The sequence below is a fragment of the Haliaeetus leucocephalus genome, unplaced genomic scaffold (assembly GCF_000737465.1).
Source record: "Haliaeetus leucocephalus isolate CR32 unplaced genomic scaffold, Haliaeetus_leucocephalus-4.0 Scaffold605, whole genome shotgun sequence".
Lineage (NCBI taxonomy): Eukaryota > Metazoa > Chordata > Aves > Accipitriformes > Accipitridae > Haliaeetus > Haliaeetus leucocephalus.
Genome location: NW_010973041.1, coordinates 6,552,469 through 6,574,805, shown reverse-complemented (window position 1 = coordinate 6,574,805; position 22,337 = coordinate 6,552,469). Strand labels below are relative to the sequence as shown.

Sequence of the window (22,337 nt, the reverse complement as noted above, 5' to 3'; positions counted from 1 at the left end):
GGGCTGCTTTAATCTCAAGTTTAAGAAGTGCTAGGATTTGCTTTCCAGATGGTGTTTACTCTGAAAAAAAAAAAAAAAAAAAGTTGCTGTTTAGGACTTCATCATAGTTTTGTTCTCTCACTTTAGAAATCTTCCAGAATCCCTGAGGATGACATCAGGTTGAGAAAAAACAGAGACCAAAACTGTGCCAATTCCTTGGAGCCAGCTACTGTGCTTGCTACAAAGGAAGAGAAAATGGAAATTGAAGTTCCAGTTTCTGAACATAAAAGCATCACCACAGTGGCTTCACCACATCCTATAGACAATCCAACCCACTACTTTTCCCCTGCTGCCAGCCACAATGGACTTAAGGACAGGCACGAATCTCTGGACAGCGAAGTTGCTAAAGAGATCAGATACCTAGATGAAGTGCTGGAAGCAAATTGCTGCGATTCTGCTGCAGATAATACCTTTAATGGTACATCGTCCCCTGAACCAAGTGCAGTCTCCATTATGGATGGCTCAGGAGCATCTGTTAATGTCAATAATGATTCAGTACCCAGTGAAAGGGAAGAAAATGTAGCTGACAAGCAGGCACCCTTGGTAGTTGAACCACGTGAAGGTAGCATAACAGATGAGAACCTGAAATCTAATGGCCATTCCTTGGGTGGACTGAAAGAAGACACTAGGGAGAGTCTGAAGGTGCCAGGAAGTCCCACTTCTTCAAACAGTTCTAGAAGATCCTCTAAGGATGGAGAGACAACTCTTACAACCCTTAAGAAAGAGGCTAAGTTTGAACTACGAGCCTTCCATGAAGACAAAAAGCCCTCAAAGCTCTTTGAAGATGAGGAAGAGAAGGAAAAATACAGGGTCCGCAAAGTGAGACCATCGGAGGAAATGATGGAACTTGAAAAGGAAAGAAGGGAACTAATTAAAAGCCAGGCTGTCAAGAAAAACCCCAACATTGCCACCAAATGGTGGAACCCTCCCCAAGAGAAGACCCTGGAGGATCAACTGGATGAAGAGCATCTGGAGTCCCACAAGAAGTACAAGGAGCGCAAGGAGAGACAGCAGCAGCAAGGTGTAACACCAACATCCCCCAAACAAGTCAGCTGCTCCTTTGTACCACCAGAGCCAGTCAATGTCAAGAAAGAGGATATTGTCACAGAGCAAATTGATTTCTCAGCAGCCAGAAAGCAGTTCCAGCTGATGGAACATTCGGGTCCATCTCAGGGTCAGGCACCACCAAGACGGTCAGGAACACCCAAAATGTTCTCCATCAAACCCTTCTACAAAAGCCTCAATTCTCCGCATGTAGACAGGCCACTGTCCTCCATGACAAGACCCGTTTCAGTGTGTGGGCAAACAGGACAGCTTGAGGGTAACAATGCTACTGTTGTCAAAGCACAGAAGGTCTCCTGTACCTCAGAAGATGATACAAGTGCTCAGACTACCGCTGTTGACCCAGTAAGAGAATTACCATGCAGTGATAGCCCCAGAGCCGGACAGGCCTCAAAACTGTGGGTGGAGGATGGAGAATTCATGAGTGCGAGAGCTGTCTTCACGGTGGTGAAGGATGATGGACAGGGTGTGCTAGACCAGTTCCCAAAGTCAGGCAGTGCCTCTTCCCCTCCAGAGGAGCTTGACTCCGGTTTGGATGACTTGTCTGTCAGGTCTCAGGATACTACCGTCCTGGAGACCCTTTCCAATGACTTCAGCATGGATAACATCAGCGACAGTGGTGCCTCCAATGAGACCATGAGCGCCCTGCAGGAAAGCTCGCTGGCCGATTTCTCCCTGCCACAGACCCCTCAAGCCGACACTCCGGCTGAGTGCAGGGGCGAAGGCATCTCCAAGTCGTTCAGTGACCTGGGCTGTGACTCACCCTCCTCTGCTGGGGCAGACTCCATGCTGATTGATGACCAGCTGGCGTACCATGCTGGCCTGTTGGTTCAAAATGCCATCCAACAAGCCATAGCCGAGCAGGCGGATAAAGCAAACTGCAAGGAAGAAGAAATCCCAGCGGAGAAGGAGATCTCAGTCAAAGAGCAGCCAGCCACCACCAGGCCAGCTCCAGCCTCCAAGGAGCAGCAGAACCCAATGTTTGAGCCACCCCAGGTGTCTTCACCTGTTCAGGAAAAAAGGGACACCATACCAAAGACTTCAAAAGAGGAAGACTCAGAACTCAGGGAAGGGAACAGTTTGCAGCAGTCGCCTGTGTACTCAGCCAACCAGCCGTTCCTTGTGGAGGAAAGTAGGCACGAAGTCAGCTATTTCAGCAAGTATTCAGAGGCAGCTGAGCTGAGGAGCACCGCCTCCATCCTGGCCACGCAGGAGCCTGAAGTGACTGTGGGCCCTTTCAAGTTACGGTCAAGGAAGCAGCGGACTTTGTCGATGATAGAAGAAGAGATCAGAGCTGCCCAGGAACGAGAAGAGGAGCTGAAGAGGCAGCGGCAAGGTCTGCAGGTGGCACCAAGTCATATTATGAAGAGCGCACCACCCATGCCCACCAGAACTATGTCTTACAAAACTGCACCAGGTAAGAGCCCAAAGCGTCAGAGGGGAAGTGAAATGTGACTGAAGGGTCAGGTCAGGTTCGGTTTTATACCATATCTGAATGAATACATTGTTTTGCAGAGGGTGGGAGGGTTGTCATGACTTCATCTGCCTAGAAACTGCAGGCAGGAGGAGGGCATGGGACAACCCAAATTACTGTCTGTAAGCATGCCTGTGGGCATTTTTTTTTCCCCAAATGTAGCGTAGAAGTAACTTACTTACCCTGCTGATCATCATTAGGAAACCCTGTGCTCTGTTCATCCTCTGCCACGTTGTGGCATGACATGTCTACCCACTGAAATTTAGGATTTTCACAAGGAAGGACAGCAGTGGTTTTTTGCAGCTCTGTGGCTATCTGAAAGACAAACATACAAAGCCTTTTGTAACAGGCTTGCTGTTCTCTTGCACTTCATTAAGAAAGTGCAAAGGCAGTGGAGATGTACAGATTTGGGGATTTTGCATTGGATTTCTTTTTGTGTGTGTTTTACTTTCTGTTTTCAGGTATTTCTTCCTCTTCTTAATGAACTTTGTCTGGTAAAAAGATCTCCAGAGCTGTGAGTTGCCATGTATTTCAGCTGGTGCCATTCACTAATGGATGAGACAGGCATCACAAACAAAATCCTTAATAGATTCAGTAGAAGTCCTCCTCTGACTGATCAGCTTCTGGGTCCTTGTGGTGGCATTCACAGCATTTGAAGCATATCTTGCTCCTCCTTCCCCTTTTCAAAAAATAAAATCAAGCACTCATGCCTTGTTAATACAACATAAAGAAGGAAATCTTAAAAAAAAAAATAGAAACATGCCAGGCTTCTCTCTGTGTAGTGATTTTTATAAGTGTAGACCTACATATGCTTTGCAAGTACTTAGAAGTTTTTATTAACAGTGATCATTGTGAAGAAGTATTAATTTTACCCAGAGTACTTAAATTCCGTCCTTATTTCCACTGGTGTAAATCTGAGCCAGTGATGCTTCGAAAATTGTGCAGCATGATCCTTTTCTTTTGAAAGTCATGGCAAACTTGAATAAGGTCTGGATTTAGTCCATTACCCAGTCTGATTGTGAACTTGGACTGTTAGGCAGCACATAAATAGCTAATTCTTGGTTTTGTTTCTTCTGCAAAAGAAGATGATTTTAACCTGTGTTTCTTGCCAAAAAATGCAGCAGATGTTAATAATTTCTTTGAAGTGCTATTGTTATTACTCCCATAGAACACCATTTTTGATAGGGAGTCTCCATAAACTGAGGTGTTCTGAGCCTGACAAGATGTGAGAGACAGGGCACCATAGACCTCAGCTAGGAGAACTCGTATAAAGGTATGCTCAAGACCGCTTTCAAAAACAGCATCATCTGTAGCTGCAAGTGCTCAAAATGAGGCTGATAATGGTTGCTTTTTACTCACAAGTGATGTTAGAAGGGTTGCTGACACTAATGCTTGTTTTAATGGAGCATCTGGGAAAACAGTGTACTTCTGCTTGTTATTATTTCTCTACACAACAAGGCATTTACTTTGTGTCTGATGTGAAAATGTTCATTGTGAATTACATTCTAGTGAGAATGATAAACTTATATTTATAATGAATCATTCCAGACAGTTTCCTTTAAATGTCCAACTGCTGTATGTTCAAAAAAGGAAATTGGGATCTATTAGCCAGTGATTCAAGCTACTGCAATTTGCAGCTGGTGACAAGGCAAAAAATTAATTTCTAGGAAAAGGATGAATATGTGGCAATGTGTAAGGATGTCATTGATCAAAAAAACCACAAGGAGCATTGCCAAAGTCACTCTTAAGTCTGCTACTTCTGGTGCTTTCTAAACAGCAGATGTGCTCAGCAGAGCTCTCAGCTGGTGGAAATTAGCTCGGCACCCTTAGCATTGCAGGATGCATACCCTTAGCCCATCTCATCCTTGCTGTCCCTTTAGCCAGCTGTGTTGCAGTTAAAGCTTGCAGGCATCCTTAAAAGTAGGGAGAAGGGATACCATGCAGTCTCTTGGAAGATTTCAGCAACGTTCCTTTTATTTTAATACTTACGGCATGTTTTCAATATTTACAAAAACGGAGGCAAAAGCTAATTCAGCAGAGGCAACAAAATCTAGCTGTAAAGCTTCATTGCGGCCACTTACAGAGGTGATTTACAAAGCAGAAAAGAAAATCTACTTGTGGTAGGCACAGTAAGGAATATGCTGTAGAACATGTCTGATACTGTAATCCAAATATCTAGTTTCACATAGAAAAATAATAATAATAATAGTAATAGCAGTAGTAGTAACAAGAAGAAGAAGCAGAAGCAGAAACAGAGGAACTTTTGTCACCAAATTGCGTTTGCCAAAGAAAGAATTGGCACTCTTCTTTTACCATCAAGATACCTCAGCAGCAAGGGATTAGGGGGTCAAGTCTAAATTTGAAAAATCTCTTGCTAATCCATAAGCGGGCAAGTGTAAACTCACCAGAACTCTTTTGAGGAGGTGCAGTAATTAACTTAAATAGCAATGGCCTACCTATCAGGTTGCTTTTTCGTGGTGGACTGGGCAGAGTAGCTTTACTAGGACTCCTGGTGGTCCCTAGTTATTTATTACTCCCATTTCACTTCTTTGAACCATTGTTATGTGGATAACAGAAACACAAACCGCATAAAAGGACTAGAGGGAACTGAATTGCTACTTTGACTGAGGTGTGGAAGATTAACACAATTTGTGTGGGTGTATGTATGAAATAACTGTTAATTACTTTAGATAGCAAACAGGCTGTTTTTATCACCCTGACATACAATTTTCATACAACTGATGGTAACATTAAACTTGGTGTCTGCCAACCACCCAGCAGAAGCCAACATGGTTCCTAGTAATAAATGTCTGTACTGCTAGTAAGTATCCTTTAAAGCTGTTTGGGATGATTTGAAGCAGCTTTTTAAACCATCTCAGATCACTGGAGTAAAACACAGAGTAATTTCAGTGGAACAACGACTATGTGTTGTGTGCACACAGGACAAGACCTTCTCCAGAGTACACCTGGACAGGTGAAGGGCAGAACCTATGCGAACTCCTTTCCCAAAAAGTTGGGCTTCCTGCATGAGGAACCCCAAGAAAGAAAAAAAAAATGCTTGAGCATGGCTAAACGGAGAGTCACTGTGGATCCCCAAATATTTGTGGAGCTGTATTTAAATTTGAACATTTCCTGTGTTGTTTTGCTGCAGCACCTGCTGCCTTTGGTGAGGGGTTGAGCAGCTGCACAGCAGGTCAGTGGTTTTCTCCTACAATGTGTGGTCGGTACACCATCCCTCCTGGGCAGACCAACTGCGGCTGTTTGACAGTTTATTCAAACAGGATGATGAGTGTGTAACACGAGAGGATCCAGCATATATTAGGTGGTGTAATTCCCACGTTCCTTTTATTAGGAGTACTTAGACCTGTGTCTAACTTCCTGTAGTGCCTGGCTCAAGTAATCCTGTTCATCAAAGGAGGTGGGAAAATCACTACATGAGGGGTCTTGGTTCAGTGAAGGCTTTTCTGTTGGAGAGAAACCCTTTGTGAATATTTGCTGTCTCATGACAAGGCATGAGGAAATCCCTGACATGAGAAGCCATGCCTGGGAGAAGCTTTCCTGAAGCTGCCACATCTGCCTTTTTGGTGTTTGTCACCAAAGCATTGCCAGGTGAGGCAGAAGGCACACTGCATTCCCTGCACCCATCTGCAGGCGCTTAGACCCAGCTGCACACGCATCTGGGAGAGCTGCCCACCAAGCAGTCATCTTCTGTTGTCTTCACCTGATGAACCGAACCAGATGAGAGAATTTCAGTGAATGGCAAAAGCCCAGGGTGGGAGTTGCAGTTTAGAGATGGAAGTGATCAGGAACCTTTAAATTTCAGGTAACTTCCCTTCAAAAGCAGGGGGGCAAGCGGGCTGCTGTTGTTGTATTCTTTCTTCTCCTTGCTGCTTCTCCTGAGGGACAGCTCTGGAGGGTAAGCATCTGCCAGAGGAGCCACTTCAGCCTGAAAACCATTTTCCACTTTCTTTTTCACTAGTAAATACCTACACTAAGGAAACTTCTCAGATTCAACCGCAGCCTGAAGGTATTTTTTGTATGGTGGGAGGAGAAGCAGAAACTTTGGGGCAAAATATTTTTAATATTTGTGGCCATTGCAAAATTTTTAATGCCCTGTATACATGTAAAGAATAAGGATCAGGTATAATACATATGCATGAATGCCTTTTTAAAATGAGAATTTTGAGCAAGGCTACAGCAGAAATTAAGCCTCTGAGTTTACAGAAGATACTGTTTCCTTACGCCTTCATAAGCACCAGTATGAAAAAAGCGAAGTTCAACATTCTTTTCAAGGCTTCCTCTGGAGTGCTCATCACTCATCCCCTGAACACCTCCAGGAGTGCCTTAACAGCATACTAACCCAGTTCATTTGCCTTTTGCTCTCTTATTCCTTCCCTAGCGGAGAATGTGTATGAAGTGAGAGAATCTTCGAGACGTTAGTTTTTTAATGTTTGCTTTTTTGTGTGTTTGCATATTCATGTTGCTTTACCTGGTGTTCAAGAAGACCAACGAAGCCCACCTTTCACCTGGAGTGGTAATGAGGCTCCACATTACCAGATGGACTTTTTTTTACATATTTCAACTATCCCCTGACTCCAGCACAGACTAGTCTCCTAAAAAAATGTCTTGCTGAAATACCTTATTAGTTTTCTCTGCTGTGCAGGTGTCTTAAAAAATGCCAACAGCATTGGTAAAATAGTTGCTCTTACTTCTGTGAAGCCCCATTCTTCCCATCTCCTTTGTACCTTAGTTAACACTATATGGTGGCCCTTGGTACCTGCTGGTTACTTAGTCATGGCTCAGGCCCTTGTCCCAGGGCCTCACCTTGGTCACTCTTTCATCTTGATATTGCAGCAAATCAGCTGAGCATCCTTCCTCAGCTTGCAGCAAGTGCTTGAACACCCATCAGGCTCTACAGGGTGGATGAATCACCATCCCAACCCCTCTTGCTCCCCAGAGCTGTGCAGAGGTTTTGGTCAGAAGAAAGCTAATTTGTCCCCAGCTTTTACACATCTTTGATTTTGCAGAGAGGGCTCAGGCGATGTCTTGCAGCCACCAGACCGGGACACAGCAGCAGCTGCCCTTTCCCTGAGCTTTCCCTTCCCCTCTCCAGGGCTGAGAAAGGGCGTTCTCCATAGGAGCATCTCCTGCCTGCCCCAAATAGCACAAGAGGCAGGAAATTAAGAGAAATCAAATTCCAGGAGCTTCCTACTAGATTGCTGAAGCCAGAGAGTGGAGGAAGCCATCACCAGAACTGAAGCCACAGGACATTTTTGGAGTCCCTGTGAAAGAGGAAGAAAAAGTAAATGTGTAGGTGAAGATTTGTGATGCTATCGCCTGTACTCGATAGCTTGCAACAGCTCTAAAGGTGATCTCAGAGGACTACCTTCCCCTGGAGAGGAAGACACTGCTGATAACCACTGTTAACTTGCAAGTGTGATCATCAGGCTGCAGTTTTTGCTGGTATCCCTCAAGTGTGACCCTGTTTCCATTTGAGTCAGAGCACAGGTACTTTATTACTCAGCTTGCATTTGGGCAAGGACCACCAGCAGTGTCTGTGCATCAGGTGTGGGCAAGGGACTGTGGAAGTAGAAAGTGCCTGTGATCATCATGTCTCATGATAATTTTATGCTGAATGACTCTTCTGCCTGAGAACTGTACCTTATCTGGATGAAAATCTGCCAGAAGAAAATTAACCAAGCAACAATTCTAACACAGTCGAAACTGACAGAATAACTCTACAATGGACTGAAGCTCTGCATGAGGTTCACGGAGTTTTTCTGTGGTTGTTCTGAGAGCCCTGAAGCCTCAGACACCCCATTATCTAACCACAACCTCGCTGATGGCTGTGCTGGTTGCTTGCCTTTCTGACACAGTTGGCACTGGTAGAATCTCTCTCTTCCACCTGCCTACCTCTTCTCACAAAATTTTTAGGAACTTACTCTTCTGTGAAAAGTAGTTGAAATGATGCCGTGAATTCCTGAGTTTTTAGTGGAATTCACTTACACAGAGAAAATGGTTATATAAGCATAATTTCTTGCGGATACAAACCAACAAAACACTGTTCCCTTGTGGGCCAATCTCCTTATAACCTTGGCTTCTCTGTTTGTGAAAAGGGAACAGTGACACTGTTCATGTTGACACTGCCCAGCATGCACAGAAGAGTTGCGTGTTGCTGCACATATCCAGGGAGGGTGGATCAGCTTGAGATATCCCTTTTCTAAAATGCAGATCCCCAAAGCCTACAGTTTGCATTGTTTTCCCGGGGAAGTGGAGTGCAATATGCTCTTTTCAGGCCTGTCCGTAGGTCTGAGCATCCTGTGATGTGTCTGCATCCCTGGGGGAAATCAAAAGCTGGGCAGACATCTGAGAAGCGTGATTCTTCCTGCATTACTTGCATACATCCAAGACATTTACTTTAAGAATTAAGTAATACAGCAAGATATCTCACCCTTAATCAGGCCTTTTATTTTCAGGAGACTTTTTTACCCACTGGACCTAAAGGGCGCGGTGACAGTTATTCTTCTCTCTTCTGCTGAGCAGTCCAAGCTGTGACACATGGGTGCAGGTGGGCAGCTCAGGACCTGCTGTTGGCCTCTGCTTTGGCAGCGTATCTCCTGGTTGTCTGTGGAGCTGGTGCAACCCAGAGAAGAACCTATGCCCGTAGACATTCCCCCTCCAGTCTCTGTGGTGGGGTGATTTAAGGAAGAGAAATTTCCAGCCTCATCCCTGCACTGGCCAGCTTAAGCTAAGCCTGTAACGAGAAACCAGTGATCTTGGGTTTTTCCGTACTGGTGAAAAATGAAACAAGCCCAGCAAGGGGATTTCTTGTAACAGACCTCTGCAGTGTCGACTCAGGTTTCACTTCTTCCTTCAAGAATAAATCCTGCTGATCCTTACAGGGGGTTTCAAGGCTGCTCTCTAGTGGCTGCCACTGTTACGACGCTTTTTGGAGGAGCAACTAGGGTTTTCATTTGTCTCAGCAACAGAAGTTTCATGAAAATCTGCACAATCCTTCCAATTGCTTCACTTATTGGTAAGGCTGTGGGGGTGGCTTTTTTCCTCCTTTTTTTTCTTTCCCATCCCTTGAACCGTTTTATTTCAAAGACCTGGTGTGCCATGGAAAAGAAAACCTGATTTTGGTTCCACATTGCTTTCTGCTGTCATAGCTGAGGACCACCCCACCTTATTCCCAGGATCTGCCACTGTCATCCTCATTCTTCCCAGCAGGACAAGGTGGGCAGCTCACCCCGGATCAGCACCTGGTGATGAGAAACACAGGCTGTCCTCCCCGGAGGAGCCTGGGTTGTCCACCCCCTGAGCTCTCCCGCAGCTCACTGCAGTGGTCTCCTTGCTCTGGCCTGCCTTTTACCCACCTCTTCAGCTGGGGTCACTCTGCCTAAAACAGGGTCCCCTGGGTGAAATGGGCTCAGTCAGAGAGCAACCTGACTTCTCGCTGACTTTCCTCCCACCAGGTGACCAGAGGGCCCTGTCTGAAGGAGGGGTGTGTGCGATGGAGACCCCATCCTGCTCTGCCACAGGTCTCCCTCCAGGAGCACCCTCTGCAACTTGCAGGAAACAGCTGCCAGGATGAGTTGCACCAGGGACCAACCCAAAGCCTTTCACACTTACAAAGCAGTTAAAAAGCACTGGAAGAAGAGAAAAAGCCAGCAATGCTTACCAAGATGCCTTCTCTGGGTATCTTGCACGTGGTCCCTGGCATACAGTGGTGGCATCCTATGTGCTGTATTGTCTGAGCCAGAAAAAAATAATCTTGCAATTTTCCAGAATCTTACAAACATTTCCAGATCACCAAAATGTGTCCTCTAGGATGAAAGAGGGGTAATTCAGCCAGTAAACAATAGTGGTGGGTTATATTTGCATTGTATCATGTGGTAACTCTTCCAGGTTTTGTAAAAAGATTTTGTAGTGTTTTGGTGCAGTGAATTTCAGGATGAGGGAGAGTGTTTTAAAAGCCCATGACCATCCTGATTTACCAGATTGTTTCACAGGCTTCTTTCCAAACTGTTTCTGCATTCAAACCCCACTGAAAATGTTTCTCCAGCTGTCGTCGTTTGGAAACAACTTGTGAGTCCTTCAGCTTAGAAGGGGTCATTCCTTTTCATGTCATTACAGGAAAGATAGAGAAGATCAAGCCTCCACCATCTCCCACCACAGAAGGCCCCATCTCACAGTCTGACCCACCACCCGAGGAGCCTGCAGGAGCCCAGCGACCCAAGAACCTGATGCAGACCCTCATGGAGGATTACGAAACACACAAAACTAAGAGACGAGAAAGGATGGATGACAGCAGCGTAAGTGCACTTTTCTTTTTCACTTTTTGCTCTGCAATAGAGACCATGACTCGTGAGAACCAACATTCAGACAACAAAAACATTTATTTCCCAAGAATCTGCTCAGATCACCGTGCAAGTGTGTAAGAATTTTAACATGTTGTAAGGGCCAGTGTGTTTGAAATGGAAGGATGAGGGCCAATGGAGAGGAAGAGTGTCACTGATGGAAATATCAAGGCAACTCATATTAAATTTCATTTTAATTAGTTAATTAATAATAAGGGCAGTTGCCAATTGGCAGACTCTGTTAATTCACACATCACCAGGACCCTCCAATGGGTTATTTTAGTGGCTCTTTGAACTTTGTGCATCAAACATGTATTCATGCCTGTGTTTGTAGACCCCCTAAATCCTGTCCCAATGTGCTCAGGATTCAGCGTAAGTGGATAACTTCCCCAGAAACCACCCCTTGCAGAACTGGATTGGGAATGTCTCAGAAATTAACTTAGATCCTTCAATGGGCAGCATGCTGTTTCCCACTGGATTTGTTGTCTTTCTTCCACACAAACAGAAAATCAGCAAGAATTTCAGTTTGTGAAATGAGTGCCTGCATTTCAGTCATTACTGTCATAGAGTTTAACCCAATTAAGGTGTTCTTTATTGGAGGCACTAATAAGAAGAGCTATGAATTCCATAGCTGGAAGTATCAAAATTCAGGTGCAATCTTTATGCAACCTTTATACAGCCTGTTTCCCAATAGAGCACAAGGTGTGTCTTATTCAGACTCATTACTGTGGGCAATGAGTGCAGAAGGTAGTGAGATATAAGTGCAATATAAAACTTATTAAACAGACACAGTGTTTGCTGAAGCAGCCACAGTCCTCCATGCATTTCCCGGAGATGTCAGTATGATGACCCCAGCACCAAGGAGCTCTTGCTCCAAACAAACTGCTTTCTAGTAATGTTCATTAAACGTAGAGTCTCATTAGCTGTATAGAAGTAGTGAAGGTTTGTAAGGTGAATACTGCACTAGTCTGGCAGCTTTTAATCATTACCGGTGAATATTGCACAGGAGCACAAGATACTTGAAATTGGAAGGAATGCAGTGTAGAGGGGTCCTGTTGCATTTCTGCTGGTTTACTAAAACGTAGTAGGAGAGCTGACTCAAAATGTAAACAGATAAATTTTCAGAGCACACCAGAAACTTTCTTGTCCCTTCTTCTACTGAAGCCATGGAAAAACACAATCTCATCATCCATCAGGCTCCTGCTGCCACGTAGGAAGCCAGCTTGTGCAGTGGAGCGTGCCTTGTTGTGGCAGCAGCATCTTGGGGCCATATCTTGGGAAGGAGCTGGTCTCTGGTTTCCCCTCCTTCCCCAAAGCACTCAGTGAAATGGGGTGGCTCCACCTGCTCTGGTGAGTGCTGTTTTCTGGCATCTCCCCAGAGAATCTTTCTCCCTGAAGGGTACTCAGAGGCTTGCAGGAGACATGTCTCACCCTCATGCCCTTTGCAGGAGCCGGGAAGAACTTTAAAAAAAGAGGGGCATAAAACTCCTGCTGTGCAAACCAGAACTGGTCCTCAGGAGTCCCGCAGTGCACATCTCAGTCTGGTGGCTTGAAACCTCGGCGTGGCAGAGAAGCTGCTCTGCTAAAGAGGTGACACTCAGCTGGTACTCATCCTGCACTTTTCCTCCATCTTGGTGAAGAGTGACTCTGACTTGCCCAGCCCATGAAGCAGTGGCTTGTGGCTGAAATCTCCTCCCACAGCTGTGATGGTCACATGCCACTTGTCGTGCATGTTGTAGCACACAAAAGACATGTAAGATGTCGTTAGACCTAACTCCCTCTGCTCAGTTACCTGAGTGCAACTCCTCAAGTGCTTGCAGAGCTGCACATGTGCCACCTGGAAAGCAGGTTGGCTGTGACTGCATAGTCTCTTCTGCAGTTTGAAGTGAGCCCTGATGTCCTGACCAGAGCGCTGGTCTGGGCAGTGTCTAACCGAAGAGGTGTGCTCTGGGTGCCAGCTCAGCTGTCTGCTGCTGCTGAAGCTGCCCAGGCACTGACCGCCCAAAGATGCTCTGCCAGAGCATTGGTGCCAGTCAGGCAACTTGTGGGATGGATCCTTTTCTGGGACAAATTGTCAAGGCTGCAGTGAATTTACAGAGCCCCAGTGCACACCGAAGTCCCGCAGTGTTGTCATTCTCCTCTTCTCTAAGCCCATTGAATACAGCCAAACAAAATTTGCATTCTTGCTGCTGCCTACCCAAAATCCTATTAGAGGGCTGTGTCCTGCAGAGCCCAGGGAGAGCTTCCTTGGATCAGCAGGAGTGTTTTGTTTCTCTTCCATGCCTTTTTCCACTCTCCTTTTGTAAACAACTCCCACCATTGACAGGAGAAAGATAATTGAAATAAGAAGTGCTGCACTCGTACCACTGTTAGTTTGAGCTAATATTTTACATGGAAGGCTAAGCAATAACTATTTAAACAACAAATAGCTTTGATTTGTTGGCAGAGGACATTTGACCATGTGCTCAGGCAAAAGATTTCTGTAACTAACAAAGCAAAAGACCACACCGCTGGCCTCTTTTTAAAAATGTGTGAAATACATCAGGGGAAGGAGCATAACTAGCAACCAGACAGGCAGCTGCCACTTAGAGCATTAAGTCCTGAGAGCTGAATGTGGTTCAGCATTGCTCTTTGTGAGTGAGGGGAACCAGAGACTTCCTCAAGTACTAGAAGCAGTCAGGGTCCTGTGGCACCCGAGGCTGAACAGAGCCAGCACGGCTCCAGGGGCAGAAGGCAGCAGCCAGTCTCCTGAATGGGATTGCGGAGAGATTTGATGTCCGTGGAAACTCCCCATCGTATGCTGAGCACACCAGCAGTACTGATGTATAGAGCTTCAGTTCCTCCCTACATAAGACACACCAAAAGGCAGGAGGATGATTTCAGTAGGACGTCTGCCCTGTCTCTTCTTTAAACATCACCACCTTCTGTTTTGTGTCTGGCTTCAGTGGCTACAACACAACCACTCTGGCTGGAGCTTGCAGGTTTTGCGTTTCAGAAACAGGCAAATCAAGCGCATCTGCTCTTGGAAGAACTGCACTGCTCAGGCAAGGGGACAGTTTCTTCCAAAGAGAATGTGTTACAGTAGAGGTTTCCACAGGTGAGAAAAAGCGAAAAAGCAGCTGCAAGAAAATGGGTCAAGCACTGATGGTAAACAAGACTGAGACTGGCCAAGCAACGTCATTAAAAAAACACCAAAGTGACTAATTTTTTTTTTTTTTTTTATGACACCAAGTTGCTTGAAATCTTGTATTCTGGAATGTGCCAGTTCTTGCAATTTCTTTATTTTGTTCTTGTTTCCTAGTTGTAACATGCTTGTTCAATGTACTAATGCTGGTCTTTTCCCTTTCTACCAGTACACCTGTAAATTACTGTCTAGCAAGGTTACTTCTGAGGTACTTTTCAACTGCTTATTTATTTTTGCTTCCTCTTGCATGGTGATTCCAAGTGCATGTTGCAGCAGTTTGCATTTTCATACTGTGTGCCAGTGCTGTTTCATATCAAAACTGGGATGCAAATGTGTGTGTGGGATATTCCCTTGTACCTCTCATCAACAAGTATTTGTGTGGCTGGTTGTGATGGGTTGACCCTGGCTGGACGCCAGGCGCCCACCAAAGCCGTTCTATCACTCCCCCATCCTCAGCTGGACAGGGGAGAGAAAAATATAACAAAAAACTTGCGGGTCGAGATAAGGACAGGAGAGATCATTCACTAATTACCATCACGGGCAAAACAGACTCAGCTTAGGGAAAATTAGCTCACTTTTTATTACAAATCAGCCAGAGTAAGGTAAATGAGAAATAAAACGAAATCACAGAACACCTTCCCTCCACCCCTCCCTTCTTCCCGGGCACAACTTCACTCCCGGATTTCTCCACCAAGCCCCCCCAGCGGCACAGGGGGACAGGGATGGGGTTTACGGTCACCACATGTTATTTTCTGCTGCTTCACCTCCTCAGGGTGAGGGCTCATCACACTCTTCCCCTGCTCCAGCGTGGGGTCCCACCCACGGGAGACAGTCCTCCACGAACTTTCTCCAACGTGGGCCATTCCCACGGGCTGCAGTTCTTCACGAACTGCTCCAGCATGGGTCCTTTCCACGGTGTGCAGTCCTTCAGGCACAGACTGCTCCAGCGTGGGTCCCCCACGGGGTCACAAGTCCTGCCAGAAAACCTGCTCCGTGGGCTCCTCTCTCCACAGATCCGCAGGTCCTGCCAGGAACCTGCTCCAGCGCAGGGTTCCCACGGGGTCCCAGCCTCCTTCAGGAACCCACCTGCTCCGGCGTGGGGTCCTCCCCGGGCTGCAGGTGGATATCTGCCCCCCCAGGGACCTCCCTGGACTGCAGGGGGACAGCCTGCCTCACCAGGGTCTTCACCACGGGCTGCAGGGGAATCTTCGCTCCGGCGCCTGGAGCATCTCCTCCCCCTCCTTCTGCACTGACCTTGGTGTCCACAGGCTTGTTTCTCTTACATGTTCTCACTCTCTCTCCGGTGGCTGTTTTCCGCGTCCCAACTTTTTTTTTCCTTCTTCAAAATGTTATCACAGAGGCGTTACCACTATCACTGATTGGCTCGGCCTTGGCCGGTGGCAGGTCCGTCTTAGAGCCAGCTGGAATAGGCTCGCTCTCTCTCGAACACAGGGGAAGCTTCCAGCAGCTTCTTACAGGAGCCACCCCTGTAACCCCCCCCCGCTACCAAAACCTTGCCACATAAAACCAATACATTGGTTTTCTAACCTTTGGATTCTAGTTACAATTTCTGGCATGGGAGGGGTTGTAATTAAAGGGATGGGAGCTGTTGCCCAGGTCTGGATCATTCCTGAGGCATGGAGAACTTCTCCTTAATCCCTGTTATCATTTAGCTGGTAAAGCTAAACCTGGGATCCAAGCATCCTTAGATGCTGAGTGAAACTGCTGTGGCTTTCCTTTGTCTCTGATTACAATGTATTTAGCACTACCAAAATCTCTAGTATTTTGTAAAAAATCTGCACACCAACCTTTCATCTGTGGAAGAAGAGAGTCACATCCAAGTGCACAGCCTCAGTCTTGTGAATTTTGTGAACCTGTCTTTGTGCCTGTCTGTTGTGATGTGACGACTGATTACAGTCCCACAACGTAGCATCAGTGTTGGTCTCAGAGTAGAAGAAACCCAGACCTGCTAAAGAAAGGGTATTTACAGTGACATTTGGTATTTTAGCAAGGCAATAACTTGCATAGTCCTTATCCCTACAAAGCTGAACTCTGCCAAAGGCAAGAATTTTAAGAGCAGGGCATTGACAGCAACTACACTTTTGCAATGTTTTTTAGGAACGACGTGCTCAATAATGTGGACATTTCCATTGCCTGCAATTTTCTGTGCAGACTTATGTGTAAATCTGGACTTCTCTAAGAGACACAGAATGTGGTAATGACTGACATTCATCTGTCCAGCATCAGCATTTTTGTATAAACATGAACCTTCCACTGTTTCCCTATTCCATAACATATTTGACCACATCAGCTATACCTCAGGCAAGCATATGAACATTTTCTGTCCTGGAAAGTAAAGGAAAGTCAAGTCTATGCCATTTCCTATTCATTAAATAATTTAGTGTGGGTTTTATGTCACTGATACAAGCCAGTGATTAATCTTTGTGTAGAGTATTTATAGAGAGTTTATCAGTGTAAGAGCTTTCAGAGACCTGGTTTTAGACACAGGTTGGGCCTCTTCTCCCCCATAGTATCTGCACAATAACCTGGGTTACAATTTATGAATGGTCAGTAGTGATCAGAGCGTTTGATGTTGTGTGAGAGACAGAAGCTCAGGTGTAGATTTTACGCGCCCAGCCCTCGGCCTTCTGCTGGGAAGGGTCGCATGTCTGCCTTGTAAAAGGATAATGACGCAAGGAGTAATGAACTCAAAATGAAGGTGCATGGATGGGAAAGGGGGTAGAAATGAAAAAGGCTGTAGGACACAGTGATTCTGTATGCAGGTGGAAGTATGCCATCTGGCTAATCCCCATTGTTAAGCGTCAGACTGAAGAAACTGTTTGGTTCTCACTGGAAATCTTTAGCTGAAGCTGGGCAGTTTTTTCGGAAGGAACAGCAAGTATTAAGGCGTGATGCCCCCCTACTCTCTACTGACCCCAGAGCTGAGCCGTGTCTCCTGTTCACCAGAGCCCTCTGTAATCCGCTCCGGTGCAGGCAGGTGGCTCAAATTTAATCGTCGTTGGCAGCGCTGGAGGAGCAGGGGCTTCCACGCGATCAGCCTGGCAGCTCCGCTCTGGTAAGTAGCAAACCCCCAGCAAGGTACAGTAGCTGCTGAAGTTATGCCACATGTAGTAAACCACAGCCTGCTTCGTTAGGTTGATGTGGTTTTAGCACCTCCAAATTCCTGCAGCCTATGTTAAAGCACATCTGTCTGCTGTTTTAAAGACACCACAGGTAACTATGTGCCTGCACATATATATGTTGTTTTTATCCTCAACATCTTCTGCTTTTGTCCCTACAACTACACATATCTTCACATTTATGGGGCATTATCCTGAGTTTGCTTAATATCAATCATGCTGCAGGAGATACTACAGTAAGGTGACATTTATGCAACATTAAAGGCTACTGCTGAAAATTTTTGTGTTGCAAAATAGAAAACCAACATACTAGATTTGATGGCAGAGGGCACACGGTTATGTTTTAATACGTTTCAGGTAAACATATTTTTGTGTCAGATACCCAGCTCTTCACTGTGCTCACTAGAGGTCTGGTGTATTCAGTGAATAGCATTAAGTAGGTACAGTAAAGAAAATACCTTTATACTGGAGAAACAGATGTTCTTTGTCTCTCAGTAGTTCCAGTTTTATATTAAAGCATTTAGTTTATCATTCCCGAGCAGGAGCGCTCACATCTGCAGAAGCAGGCAGCCTGTTCCCTGCCTTTGTGCTTCTCTCTCTGTGCACAGTGTGCTCCATGGAGCTTTGTTGTGCAGTGCCTTTCCCACATGGTACTGGTAGATTTCAGACACCCAGACTTTGTATTTTCTGGTTTTATTGCTTTTAGTTCTTCCAGGTCCAAATGGGAAGGATCAGTAAAATATCAAGCTCCAGAAAAATCGTTTTGCTTCCACATCAGTTTTGCTGCTACTGTGCAATAAAAATTATCCTGTGCTGTACAGTTGTCAGTGTCATTCAGTGGTGGGGATAAATATGCTTGGGACTAAAGCATATCTGTATTTTGCTTTTTATTCCCTTGTTACCAGTAAGAAAGCAATTATTGTTACATCTGTTGGAGGGAAACTCAGGACAGGTTAGTCTCCATCTCTAGGATGGATAGATAAATTAATCTTACACCTGACAGTAGCAGCTGTTCCAATCTTTTTTTTTTTTTCCCCAAAAAAATCCTCAATAATAAATGAAATCTGTCAGGAAGGAGGCCTCTGCAATTCTTAGCAAGACCCCAGAGCTGCAACCACAAGATCCACACAGCACTTTTTTGCAAAGAGAGGTGAAGAGTGGTTTTGACAGCCCTGTGTATCTTGGGATATTTGTCTTTCCCTCACACCTACTTCTGCTCTCCAGATTCTTCCTCTTCTATTGCAGCTAATAGTGAAGTCGCGTCTCCCAAATAAGACATTGGATATTTCACCAATGTGGCCTTACCATTAGGGCATAGCCAGCTCGGTTCTTCAGCCTAAGCGTGAATGAACTGTCTGCTTCATCGTTTTTCTGATTTTTGGTGTATGCCTTCTGCATGCAGTTATGAGCCTGGCTGCCTTCGGATGCCCTGACATCCCTGCCTGGGTTGCCCTGCCTGCACCTTCTGAGCTGACGTGAGACATCATCAGGGAGGACACTTACAAAGCATTGAGGTAGCATTTTGTAACATGGCCAAAATGCAGCATGTTCTAGACCCCCAAACCAGCCACAACAACAAAAGCAAAAGACTTTCCTTCCTTTCATCTGCTGCAGAAAGCCCCTGGGTGCTGGACTCATGATGGGTCTACAGACAGCCCTGATACCTACCAAGAATATTTTAAAATAGAGATCATTTGCTATTTTCGGCAAGCGGCTTCCTGGGTTGTGAATTCAATGCTCCATTGAGGAGTCCCAATTCTCCACTCAGTCATTCCAGTTCCATGCTATAATTACCCCATTGTTTCCTGTAGCGGGTGTAAAACTGAGACAGCCTAGTCAAAATGAAGGTTATTTTAGGTCAAACACTCTTTTCAGTAGATTAGAAGAATAATTTTGGTGTAACTATTCAAAAGGACCTTTAACTTACTCGTATCTGCTCTACTGTTTGGAAGGCTTGTTTATTAATACTAAGCCAGACATCAGTACTTGTTTTTCCTGCAAAGGCTAAGTCCACATTCAATGCCCTCATGGTATCTCTGATATAATTCTGGAAACAGTTTTCCTTGGAGCAACCAGCAAGGTTTGCAGAAGTAGACAAGCTTCTGCGCATGTTTGCAGATGGGATAAATGGAAGAAATCCTGTTGCCGTCTTTTAAGGCAAAGACGACCTGACTGATCTAAAGCAGAAATCTTCAAAGTTTAAGGGTCCTGACTGTTGCAAGCCATCCCGAGAGACCATCACAACATTGTGCTTTCCAGCAAGAGAGAAGACTGACTGGAAACTGTTGTAAATTATGTAAAATCCATTTTATTTTCAGCTGGCATAAATCTACAGGCCAAATTCAGCAGACCTCATTTAAATATACCACTACTCTGTGACAGTGGCAGTTTGGGTTTGAAATATAAGCTGAATTTGCTGTTTTTTCATGTAAATTTCAATATCCAGTGGGGAGAACAGCAATATTCTGTGTTTTATTTAATCATTATCCCATAGTGGTCTTTATAGTTTCCTGTCTAGCAGTATTTGTCTGTTGCCATCCAAAAAAAAATCACTGGGTTTTTTTCTCCCCTTAATTTCTAACCCTGGAGCAGCCACTGTCTTTTCTTATTCTGAGAAGATAGTAATATGGTGCTGATACCCAGTCCCAGTTTTGCTTCTCCATTGTTCAGTTTGGGTTGTCTTTCCCTGGTTCATGCACTCAGAATCCCAACCATGTAGTTTAAACCACTGGTCCTCATCCCCGCAGTAGGAGTAGCTCCAGTACGCTGCTTACAGGCTGATGTCCCAGAAGGAATTTTTTTACCGATTTTGGGGGGGGGGGTTTAAAGATTTGTTAGGTTTGTGAGCACATTTGCCCTCTACTGGGTAAAATAGAAACTACTCAGCCCTGCTCCCCCTTCCACGTGGTTGCTCTGCAAAAACAGGAGGCATGTTTTGGGGCAAAATTTCAGCAAAAAATCCCTCCGGTGGACCTGGACCAGCTTTGTAGCCCTGGTCATTGCCAGGAATCAGATGGAGCTTTAGCTCAAAATAGTCTCTGTTGGCTAGATTTTGCCTTTAGTTCTTTGGCTTGTTCATAGTCATAGTCGAAAGAAACTAGGAGGGCAAAGAAATAATACAGCTGGCAAAACTCCACCCTACCTTCAGCTCCTGAGTGGAGGTCTGGGTCTTAGCATAAATGCAGAAGTATGTTCTCATTCTCTTAAGCAAAGTTAATGGCCTGTAATTTCAGCTGACAGTTCAGAGCTGATTTCCCGATACTGCCTGTACAGGAGCCCCTAGTACCTGTGTACTTTTCCAACTACAGCTTGTCATGAGCTGAAAAAAAAGAGTTACTTAGTCTTATATTATTTATCTTTCTTCCAGTTAAGTCTGAAGTCCTCACTGCATCTGACTTTCTATGCAGAAGAATAAAATAGCATCATCCTTTCTCAAAAGGAGTGTCCAGAGCAGCTTGCAGGAAGCCTAGGGACAGAGGACAGCAGGCATTGTTTCAGTGAACACTCACATATTTGTTGGGGGTTTTTTTACAATTTTTTTTTTTAACTGACTGTTTAAACATTTCAGAAGTTTACTTCTCTGGGAGGGCTGTTTTAAAACACATTGAGGGCAGCAGATGTTGGCAGCTTTGTGGTTTGATCATGGAGCTGTTGTTCATGGCCAGAAAATAAGATTGCCATGTGCTGCTGTAAGAAGGCCCCAGACCCCTTTATGTCTCACTCTGCTGGAAGAAAAAGACTCACTGCCATGCATTATTTGCCAATGAGTACATCAGGTGCACATCACGATAACACCTTTTGGTTTTGTCTGACAGTTTTTTTCAACCTCGTTAAAACAGTTTCTTACTTTTCTAGTTAATTGTTTCTGTGTGTGCATGTGTGTGCATATATATAATACATACACAATGCGTATGGTTTTGTAAGTGTGCATATATGTGTATGTGTGACTTGGTGTGTGTGTATGAAAAATACAAAAATGTATCAGGGCCCATCTTGTACCAGACTCTGCAGGCTGTGCAGGTCCTCCTTGTGTAAATCTCCTTTTCGGCATGCACGGGGTGATTTTTCACTCCAAGAGCACTTTGATTACAGTGCGTAGGCTCTCCCATTGGCGTAGCTGCAAGCCAAAGACCACGAGAAGAAGATGCAGGGGGGGCTGCCTAGTTCTGCCTAAGGGGGTGACGTGCTGAAATAAGCAGCAGACTGCTTTCCAGCCTGCACACGCAGCTCCAAAGCAGTCTCTGGGCAAAGGTTGCTGGCTCCTGGTACCGAAAGTGTGCAGCTGCCCCTGGGGAAAGGACCAAGACCCTGTGCCCTGCCTTCCCGAGGCAGGGATGGGGCAATGTGCACTGGGCTGGTAAGGGCCAGCTGGGGCCCCCCTGAAGTGAGTGGGATGCTGCCAGACAACTCCGACCACTTCTGTCCTCCCATGGTATGGCTTTGCTCGTGTGCCACCCCACACCACCCACACCTTCACATCACCAAGTGCTTCATCGCATGAGTCCTCCCAGTTTGCACGAGGTGCAGCCCTGGGAGACGTGCGGGAAGGGCTGGCCCGGCTGGTCCCTGCCTGCCCGGGCACGCAGTGTGGGGCACCCCGGCACGGGGACGAGGGGCAGCTGAGTGACATGCTGTGTTTTCCCTTTCTCTCCCGGCCAGGTCCTCGAGGCGACCAGGGTGAACCGCAGAAAGAGTGCTCTGGCACTGCGTTGGGAAGCCGGCATTTATGCCAACCGGGAGGAGGACGAATAACCACGCTGCAGCGTGAAGACAGCGAGCAGGCACGCCGAAACCAAAAAAAGAGAAAGGAAGAAAGAAAAAAAAAAAACAAACAAAACACAAAAAACACCACGAAAGCAGCAGCATTTTAGTCCAATATTTATTAAATACACAACAAACTCAACAATGCACATATAGACACAGAAATGATCCAACTCATGGCAATCCTAAAACAACAGGAAAAACCCACCTAGAAAATACCCCCTTCGTCTTCCCTCCATCCCCCCTCTGAAATAATGCAATGGGGAGGGTGCCGGGGGTGGGAGCGCTCAGTTGTCCTCACGGACCGGAGAGGCTGC

The 22,337-nt window shown here is 45.7% G+C and overlaps 1 protein-coding gene across 2 annotated transcripts; it reads left to right on the top strand.

The window, feature by feature from the left end:
- Positions 1-201: 201 nt before the first annotated feature.
- Positions 202-22,058, top strand: LOC104838417 (A-kinase anchor protein 2-like). Of its 2 annotated transcripts, XM_010578151.1 has the most exons (4): positions 220-2,518; positions 10,712-10,890; positions 14,289-14,327; positions 21,919-22,011. In XM_010578151.1, exons 1-4 carry the CDS (start codon positions 235-237, stop codon positions 22,009-22,011), a joined length of 2,595 nt encoding a protein of 864 aa, XP_010576453.1. In that variant the 5' UTR covers positions 220-234. The 2 variants fall into 2 exon arrangements, with proteins under 2 accessions (XP_010576454.1, XP_010576453.1); XM_010578152.1 differs by lacking the exon at positions 14,289-14,327 and having other exon boundaries at positions 202-2,518; positions 21,919-22,058.
- Positions 22,059-22,337: the final 279 nt, after the last annotated feature.